General features: G+C 38.2%; 1 protein-coding gene across 1 annotated transcript; it reads left to right on the forward strand.

The window, feature by feature from the left end:
* The first annotated feature begins 4,929 nt into the window (after nucleotides 1-4,929).
* On the forward strand, nucleotides 4,930-8,766 carry LOC146645101 (serine/threonine-protein kinase SBK1). The gene is made up of 4 exons (XM_085394395.1): nucleotides 4,930-5,121; nucleotides 5,862-6,024; nucleotides 6,806-7,008; nucleotides 7,850-8,766. The coding sequence occupies exons 2-4, from the start codon at nucleotides 5,862-5,864 to the stop codon at nucleotides 8,441-8,443; spliced, it is 960 nt and encodes a 319-aa protein (XP_085250521.1). The 5' UTR covers nucleotides 4,930-5,121; the 3' UTR covers nucleotides 8,444-8,766.
* The last annotated feature ends 1,195 nt before the right edge of the window (nucleotides 8,767-9,961 follow it).

A 9,961-nucleotide genomic window follows, 5' to 3' on the forward strand; every position in this document is an offset into this window, starting at 1 on the left:
CAACTTAGGTCCATATATGTTTAGACTCTGACAGTTTTTTGTTTTTTTACCTGTTAACTGATACATATTCCAGTTATAGTTATATAATGGAATGAAGCAAATAAAAGACCTGAAATTGATTTGAGGTGTGGTGTCTGCAATATGCAATTTGCAGTTTAGAAGATTTTGCTGTGAACAGACAAAATGCTGTCAAATTGCTGGTGAAATTAGCCATACTTAAGCTGTGAAAACCCATTGCTACAATAAATAAATTGCTACAATATTGGATGTCCATGAGAGACAAAAAAGCCTGCACACTGCTGGAAAAAACATTCTTTGAACAGAGACCCAGATCAACCTCTACCAGAATGATGGAAAGAAAAATGTATGGCGATGGTGTGGAACAGCTAATGATCCAAAGAATATCACATCATCTGTAAAATATGGCAGAGACAGTGTGATGGCTTCGACACGCATGACTTAGTAATGATGTGTTTATTGATGATGTGACACAAGGCAGAAGCAGCCGAATGAATCCTCAGGTGTTCAGAGACATACTGTCTGGCAATCAAAATACAGTCAGATGGGGTACCGCTTCATAATACAGATAGACAATGACCCAAAACATAAAGCCAAAGCAACCCAGGAATTTATTAAAGCAAAGCAGTGGAATATAAAGCATGCATTTCACTTGTTTAAGACTAAACTTCAGACAGAAAGTCCCACAAACAAACAGCAGAGCATTAAGAAGAAGGAAACCCAGCATCTGGTGATGTCCATGAGTTCAAGAATTAAGGCTGTCATTGCCAACAAAGAGATTTTAACTAAGTATTAGAAATGAATTTTTTTTCCAGTTAATTTCTCCAATTACTTCTGACCCCCTGAAATGAAGGGGTTGTGTTAAAATTCTTTAGTTCCTCACATTTTTATGCATTCTAATTGTTCAACCCACTGAATTAAAGCTGAAAGTCTGCACCTCAACTGCATCTGAGTTGTTTCATTTAAAATTCATTGTGGTAATGTACAGAACAAACATTTTTAAAAAAAGTTGTCTCTGTCCAAATATTTATGGAGCTAATTGTATTTATATCACAAAAACAGTCAACTCAACATACTTTATACTGTAAGGTAAAGATCATACAATGATAACCAACATCAGGAACCTTCACTGCCAATGATGTCTGGGAGCTCACAGGATTAAATAAGGGTACTTTCAGGCCTACAGTCTTTCGTCCCTTTAAATCAAACTCTGGTTTGTTTTCCCTATTGGTGTAGTTTGTTTGTGCAGATGTATACACAGTAATCACACTCGGAAGCAATTTGGTTCACTTGGAGTTTACTTGGATTTTTCCTATGTGTGAAATGAAACCTTTCAAAGGGAGAAGCTGATGAGTTTAAAAGTTTATAAACTTATCGGCTGATTTGGACAAACTTGCTGCTGCAAGCTGTTCTTCACTGTTAATGGAGTGAAAGAGTTCACCCACTTCAAGGCTGGGTTGTTAAGCAAAAGCCAGTCATATCCCAGACCTGCTCTCAGTTCTGGAATCACAAGGCTGAAAGTGATCTTGTATGAAGTCATGTGTGACTGTGCAACATGGCAAATAAACAGAATTCTCCAAATGTCCATGTGTTCCTAAAAGATTTTCACTGACTTTAGAGAACTGTGGGCTATATGAATTTTTCCTGCAGTTTATTTGGTAATGATAGTGGTGGCATAATTTTTACCTGCTGGTAAAACATATATTTTGTTGAAAGTCTCTGTAATATTACTGGCATCTGTGCTACTGGCATCCATGTGATGATTGCTAAAGGCTACATCTTTATTAGAAATAATTACAAACTGTGAAAGGAATATTGAGAAGTGAGACTCCTCTGCTCTGTAATTTAATTCTTGTGAGTACACGAGGGCATCAAAGACGGGATAGGAAGCTGTAATATGGATTCAGTCTGGTGCCGTGAAGACTACTGCGCACCATCCTGGGATGAAAAAGATCCCAGAAATGACATGACTCCATGTCAGTGGTGACAGCGTAACATGATGATCATAAACTTCAAACATGCTCCACTACATAACTTTAATCACTGATGGCAGCGTGACTGAGGACGAGAGAGCGTTGCTATGATGTTCGCTGACTACTGCCAAACATAGCAGGATATTTTTGGAATCCACAGAAGTGAAAAAATAGATACACTATATATAGTTTCATCAGGTCCACATACTTACAAAAACAACAAAACAAAAAAACCCTGTAAAACTTTGTGTGACAGGGTAAATGACACAAGCTTGCACAAGTACTTTGTAAAACAAGTAAGATGGAAAAGTGCTAAATACTACGTTCAGTTACCATTCCTCCTGTCCTGGTGTGAACCGCTTGAATCGGTTAGTAGTGAGTGACACCTCATTATCCCACCGTAGCCCTGCAGAGACCAACACGCCAATGTATCTGTTTCTTTGTGTTGTTAGTTCTGTTTGCATGGATGCTCTGTGCCCTCAGATTAAGTGTTCATGACACGGGGAAACAAACACATACACACACAGTCACAGAGACACAGGTGCAGCAAAACCACCACAGACACATCACTGGGTTGTAGATGACAGCCTGGAGGATTTGTTTGTTCAAGTGCCACAGCTTGAGTGCATTCATGGCTCACAATGGTAAACCTCCCACCGGGCTGGTGTTGTCTTCCCCTTAAAGACCCACTTCCACGTGAAAGTTTCAACAACATGCATCCAAGGCTACGCTTATTTCAAACATATATCAACGCATTTATTATTAAAATAAAAATCCTTTATAATCATAATTATCAGCTCTGCTTTGACGAGTAGGCTCTGCACACAGAACAGATGATTAACAGGCTATTTTATGCCCATATAAAATTTAATAAACATGAAAAACCTGTCAGTTATTGTAAACTGATTAAATTTAAGAAAACAAACAAAAACAAAAGAAAAGAAAGAAAAGCTGCATATTTGCACACCAAATCAAGGAATCGCGTAGACAAACAGGTAGTTCTTTGGGGTTGTATTAGTGTGTAATGCCCAGAATAGCACGCTAACAATGTTTGTTTGTTTTTTTTAAAAAGAAAGAAAAGAAAAGAAACAACTGAGAGGTTTCCTCAATTTTGACCGTTCAACTATTGTAGATGTTTGCAAATAAGCAGAGTCTACACCAAATATTCACAATTTGGTCAGCTAAGTCTAAAAATGGAGGATTAAAAAAAATGCATACCAACCCTGGCACATTGAGCACAGACAGGTAAAATGTGAGGCATGCCGGTTATGAGCCGGCCTTTTCTACCAGAAAGTATTCACTGTTTAATACCAAAGCAATGCATAAATAAAAATTTTATCCTTTTGATGACGATAGATGGAAAATTAGAGGATCACTAAAATCCAAATCATCTGATAGCTTTACAGGTGCTTGACACGATCACACTAGATGAAGGCATGTGTTGACCAAAATTAGTACTTTCTAAAAACCATCAATGTGTTCATTACATTTCAGGTGCAAATTCATCTAGCAAGAAAAATTGTGGAGCAGACAGCCAACAAAATAAAAACATAGGCCATTCCACCAGAACTGTCCAGGACAGGAGTGTTTTATTTGACATTAGGAACACACGTGATGACTTTGCAAAGTATTAGTTTGAATTCACATGTCTGACTTCATATCATGGCAGCCATTTACCCCCTATTGCAGGACACGATGTTTATATCCCTAAAAATATAGAGTTACAATACAGTTAAAGCAACATTCAGCTCTAGTCAAAGGAGCTTGCAAAGAAAAGCGTCTGGACTTCTTTAAGACTTCTTTAAGTTAAAGAAGTCTTAAAGAAGTCCAGACGCTTTTCTTTGCAAGCTCCTTTGACTACGATGACCTGGATGACTGAGAACCTTCACAGACAACATTCAGCTCTAGTTATTTCCTGTAGTACAGAAGGAAAAATCTCATTATAGTTATGCTACTGTAAAAACAAACCCTGTATGGCAACATTCATTAGACATGCACAGTAAAATAACATGCAACTCGAGAGCGAACTGCTTTCTCTCTTCCAAATACAGATCACTGAGTCCAATCTGCAATGTAATCAGAGTATCATAACCATGTGTCATATGATATATTTACTTGGACACCTCAGCCTCATTTGTAAAGTGGTAACAAATCCCAGTCAAAAGGTCAGTGTAGCAATACCACACTAAAAATACTTAAATAAAAGTCCATTCATTTCAGTTTCCTCGATACAGTTACAGTCAGTGAAGATAAACTTTAGATATTGTTATCATTCTTGTATAGTTCAACCTGTAATAAGTTACTTTCTAAAGCACTTACAACTGTCAGTGAGTTTAATATGTTTAAGAAGAATATTTTCATCTAAACTACACTGGTGAAGTATGAAGCAGGCAAAAACTGGTAGATATAAAAGTACTAGTATCCACAACTTGCTACATTCCTCCATTAAAACTAGATTTGGGTGAAATGTTTTATGTGCTTCAGAGTAACTGGGAAAGAATAAAAAATAATATTATTTCCAGGTTATTTCCATACTTATATTTATGATGATTTTAAGTCAACCACAAAGAAACATGTTTCTGCACGGGGTTTGTCAAAAGGCTAAAGTCACTGTTTGTGTGTGTGTGTTTGGGGCGAGGATGTGTGTGTGTGTATGTGTGTGTGTGTGACAGAGCCACAAATATTGAAACTGTAATTTCATTTGCTTTTTCCATTAAAAGAAGGATTGAGTAAGGTTTATGAAAATGTGTTTAAATTTGTGTTTTTCATAGATTTATACTACATGCACATGTGCAGTTGGTTTTAGTGTGATCGTGTATGTGTGTTTACGTGGGCGTGCCCTCCCCAGTGGCAGTTTGTAATCAGCTGTCAAAGTGGGCACTGACCCCATCGCAGCATTTGAAAGCTGCATGCTGGGAAACGAAAAGCTTTCAAGTCCACTCGTGCAGCAGCAGCAGTGAAAGTGAAGGACAGGCAGCACAGACATTTAACCTGCACTTGTTCAGGATATTGATTAGCTGCATTTTGTCAGTTGTAAGAATGGTGGTTTAAGCCTATGCATTTTTTGTGTCTGTTTGGATTGCCATTTTTTAAACTCCAGTGACTTTATCAAGAACAGTAAAGAGCAAAGGTAAGATTTTATTATGGTTAATATGATAATCATGGCTAAAGATGGCAAACCACTGACAAAACAGGTACTAAAAAAATCTGCAATCCCATTTTTTGTTTTCGGCGAAAAATGTAAATGTCATTCAAAAGTTTTACTCATGCATAGCAAGTATAACAATGTGTGTGATTTAAAAAATAAATAAATAACAACCATCTGACTGGATTGGTAGATGTTCTTGATCAAAAAATACCCTAATAGTATGAATGATAGTATAAATTTTATTTGACACTGGAAATTAAAGTTTTTCAGAAACAAAAGAGCCATTTCTTGAAAAAACTGCACTCTTACTTCACCTGAAATCGTAGATTTGGTTTTTCTTGCAGAATATTGTGCTGGCGTCTCAAACCTCAGGTTAAAAATTTCAGCTCTGGCTTTTGATTTAACCATGGATAAAGATTCAGAGTCAAACGTTTGTTTAATATGCTCATTTATGTTCTTAACTTGGGATTTAAATCAGTATTTTTATCTTTTCAAACTTTAACAAAATCTTAACATAGTTAATATTTTTAAAGTATTTAATGGCTGTGCACACACCCTATGTGGCTCTATCACATCAGCTCTGACCAAAATTTCGATGGCATGCAACAAGCTGCTTGCACAAACAAGGGATTGAGTTTTTTTGATTGTTTGTTTTTTCGTGGGAGAGCAATTTTAAATTTGAAAAAGCACTTGCTTTGTTTTTGCTTTATGTTTGGCTAAAGATGATTGAGCTGGGCCTCCCTGATGGCAACCTGATTGATGAGTTGATGGAGCTGACAGCACAGAGCCTCAGTCACCTGGAAATCCAAGAACACTTCAACGTCATCAAAGAGATCGGACGAGGGAAATATGGGAAAGTGCTCCTGGTTACACATCGCTTTAGAGGTATGACTGCACTTATTCTTCTTAAAGAAGAGTATAACCGGTTTCCTTCTATGTGTTATAAAAATCTTTTGTTTCCCAGGAGAAATCAGTTACAGAATTTACCTTCTTTAATGTTAGGAGTTTTAAAATTTCTTAATACATGGCAGAAAATTGTTTTTTATTTGCACTTAGCTGTTGTATTATCACAAAAGGATGCAATATATGATGACATATAATGTTTCTGAAAAGTATATATTCAACAGACTTAAGACCAAAAACACGTAGTCATTTATAGTCTACCAAAAGTCACCAAAGTTGTTCTTTTTGTCATGCCAGACATCTCTGTGGGTTGAAATAAAATAAAAGCTACTGAGAGAGAGAATGCTTTAGTGAAGAAACCTCAGGTTAAAAATTTGGGAAAACTGCTACTTGAAGAAAACATAAGGTGTATGATGTCTTCTGATTCTGTGCAAATCTTGAAACCTGAATGACCCAGTGCAATTGAGTCAAATCAAAGCGGAGCAATAAAGGTGTCAGTGGAGACAAAGTAGACAGCCTGAATGCATAGCATGGGGTTGCAAAGGGTGGCTGGCTTGAGGCCTGGAGGTTCTCAATTTGGAAACAGCTAGCGTGTATGGGGGTGACCCATACACGCTAGCCTACGTTTTGGAAATACTCTGTTGTTGTGTCTTAAATAATTATCATATTCAACTGTCATCAGTTTGATTTATCTGTTTAACAAAGTAACACAAACATGTGTATGAACTGGGATACTAATTACAAAAACATGAATGATCTGCAGGGACTCCCATGGCATTGAAAGTGATGCCCAAAACTTCAACTAAGCTGCAGGGCTTTCTGCGAGAGTACTGCATCTCCTTGCACCTGTCCTGCCACCCCTGCATTGTGGGTCTTTTTGGCATCGCCTTCCAGTCTAATGAGCATTACTGCTTTGCCCAGGAGCTGATCATTGGAAGGGACCTTTTTGCTGTCATTCAACCAAAAGTGAGTCAAACAATTGCAAAATAAGACTACAACTAGAGCCATAATAGTGGGTTTGTAAGATTGTAATGTAATGTAAGCATTTACTTGAATTTACTGTCACATGTGCACCATCTGACTTTAGTGTGTTAAGACGTCAACTGTGAATTGAACTACAGAGTGCAGTTGAATTTGATGGCAATATTATTAGTTTTGCAGGTATTTTGTCGTAAGCCAACATATTGGCTCAGTGGTTAGCAGTGTTGCCTCAGGAGAAAAGGGCCCTGCATTTGACGGGTTTATGTGTGTTTCCTGTGTTTCTGTGTATTTTCTAAAGATGTTTGAGTCCCTCTGCAGGGACAGAGTTGATACAATAATGTACTTAAGATGTATCTTCTGGCCACCAAAGGAATGTAAAGGAAAATGTATCTCACTGTATCTCAAAAAAAAAAAACCAAAAAAAAAAAACCAGTCAATCAAAATGAAAATCAGTAGATTTCTGCTGTTGGCCCTGGAAATCTGGGGACGACCCCTTCAGCGCTGTCCATAAGCCATGGCTGTATTCAAATCTTCCTAAGATAAACTTGGGACATTTTACAACATTAAGAGGCAGACCCATCAAATATACAGAATTAAAAGATTCTAACGGACCGGGTTAATTTGAACTTAGGCTGACTGAATTAAACCTTTCACAACCAATATGAATGGTTTTCCAAATTTCTTGAACTCACATTCATCAGAAGAAAACATTTAGATGTTTAATGTTTGGTGAAAGAAATGATGAGCACTAGAAATATATTAAAAACGACTGTATCCAGCTTCTATATTAGGGTCACAAGCCCATCTCCAATTTCATTTGTTCTAGGTGGGTATCCCAGAATCCTCAGTAAAACGCTGTGTCCTTCAGATCGCCAGTGCTTTGGAGTTCATCCACACCCATGGCTTGGTCCACCGTGATGTGAAGCCTGAAAATATTCTTCTGCTGGACAATCTCTGCTGCCAGGTGAAGCTGGCGGACTTTGGACTTGCCCAGAAGAGAGGAACCCTGATACGTTTTATCACAGGAATCCTTCCCTATATGGCCCCTGAACTTTGTTCTGTAGCTCTGCCCGAGGGCCAGAAAGAGGTGACTGCTCCACCTCTGAGTGTGGAGCCAAGTCTGGATACCTGGGCATTTGGCGTGGTTATCTTCTGCATCCTCACAGGCTACTTCCCCTGGGAACGCTGTGTGGACTCGGATGACTTCTACGAAGAGTTTGCAGATTGGTGGAGAATGGAAAATCGATCTAACGCTGAGGAGGACATCCCTCCTTTGTGGAAAAGGTTCACTCCAGTAGCCATGGAGATGTTTGGTAAACTCCTGGCTCTGGATGCAGGAAAAAGGTGTTCAGTGGGAGATGTGAGAGCATATGTGGAGAAGGACTGGCTGAAGAAGGTACCGGGTAATGATCAGCAGTAAAAGTCGGGGGAAAAGGGAAAAAAGAAAGCAGCATTTCTCTGGATTTTGTAGCTCCTTATTGCTTAAAAACAATAAAAATATATGATGTAGCTCAAAGCCAGCGTGTGGTTTGCAGTGATCTTTAATATCATTCTGATGCCTTTGTCCTTGTGTAAAAGCATCCTAAGACTAGCAAATGTCTTGTCTTACTGACCATTCAAAATATCCATCTCACATTTGAACTGAAAATCATCAATAAAACTACCAGGAACATCGTTAGACTGTGGAAGGAAACTAAAGAAACCCACCAGATATGGAGGTAAAGGACTCTGTGAATCCAGAACTTTCTTGCTGTGAGGAAGCAGCACCATCTTGCTGCTAGTACGCAAAACAGACAAAAAATAAAACGGGAGTTTTCTGCATGTATTTGTTGCATTTAACTAATAAAAAAATTATATAGTAACAGTAAATTGGTGCGTGGTGATTGGCAGAGGTGCCTCAGGAGAAGATGGCCCTGTGTTTTGAGTTTGCATGTTCTCCCTGTGCTTCTCTGGGCTTTCCTCAAGTCTTTGAGGTTCCTGATTCATGTTGCCTATCTTGGCTCAGGCTACTCTTACTAAAGAAATTTAAGTTAAATAAAAGTTAACAATACAACCTAATTATTTTTAAGGTAATGTCTTTTTTGTATATGGGATGATACAGACTGTATGTTAAAATACGTGTACCTTATGGTACATACTAGTGGTGCAACGGATCAAGGTTGATTCGTAATCTGAACTGATCCCACTCCACAGGTCGGCATGCACGTGATCAGAAGATTCGAAAAAGAAGAAAAAAAAGTATGTGTAGGGTGCGCGTGGTGGATCTGTCAAGCGATAGTTATGGCCAGCTTAGCGGTCCAAGTGGCGGAGCAGAGGAATTTGCGGTATTTAGGTCCAAGTGGCGGAGCAGAGGAGTTTGCGGTATTTAGGTCCAAGTGGCGGAGCAGAGGAGTTTGCGGTATTTAGGCAGCCCTTTGCTGCCCAATCTGACCAGGCTAAAGCTATTACAAAAGCTATTACAAAAGCTATTGGGGTGTTTAAAGTTATGGCTGAACTGTCCCAGGCATCTTCTGTTGCCTTAACTACTACAAATGGGTGTAGCAATGGAAAGCTACGTGACCGTGACAGCTCATTATATCACAGCAGAGTGCGATAGAATGAGCGGTATGTATTATTGTAGGGTCTAACTTACAATATAAAGCACCTTGAGGCAACTGTTGTTGTGATTTGGTGCTTTATAAATACAATTGAATTGAATTGAATTTAGTGGTAGATACAAAGCCCTGTACTGCCCTATATTGTACCATATTTTTTTAAATAATTGAGTGGAATGAGTGTTGAGTTGAATGTTTTTAACAGACAAAAAATAATTCAATAAGTAAATGTTAAATTTATGTCTTTTTTCTTTTTTTGCTGATCCAAAAATCCGATCCGTGACTTAAAACCGTGCACCACTAGTACATACAGTATATTTGAGGTTTTGAGTAGTATAACACAT

This window comes from Rhamphochromis longiceps, linkage group LG20 (assembly GCF_057381845.1).
Source record: "Rhamphochromis longiceps isolate RC_006_pf linkage group LG20, R_longiceps_female_GT1.1, whole genome shotgun sequence".
Taxonomy (NCBI): domain Eukaryota; kingdom Metazoa; phylum Chordata; class Actinopteri; order Cichliformes; family Cichlidae; genus Rhamphochromis; species Rhamphochromis longiceps.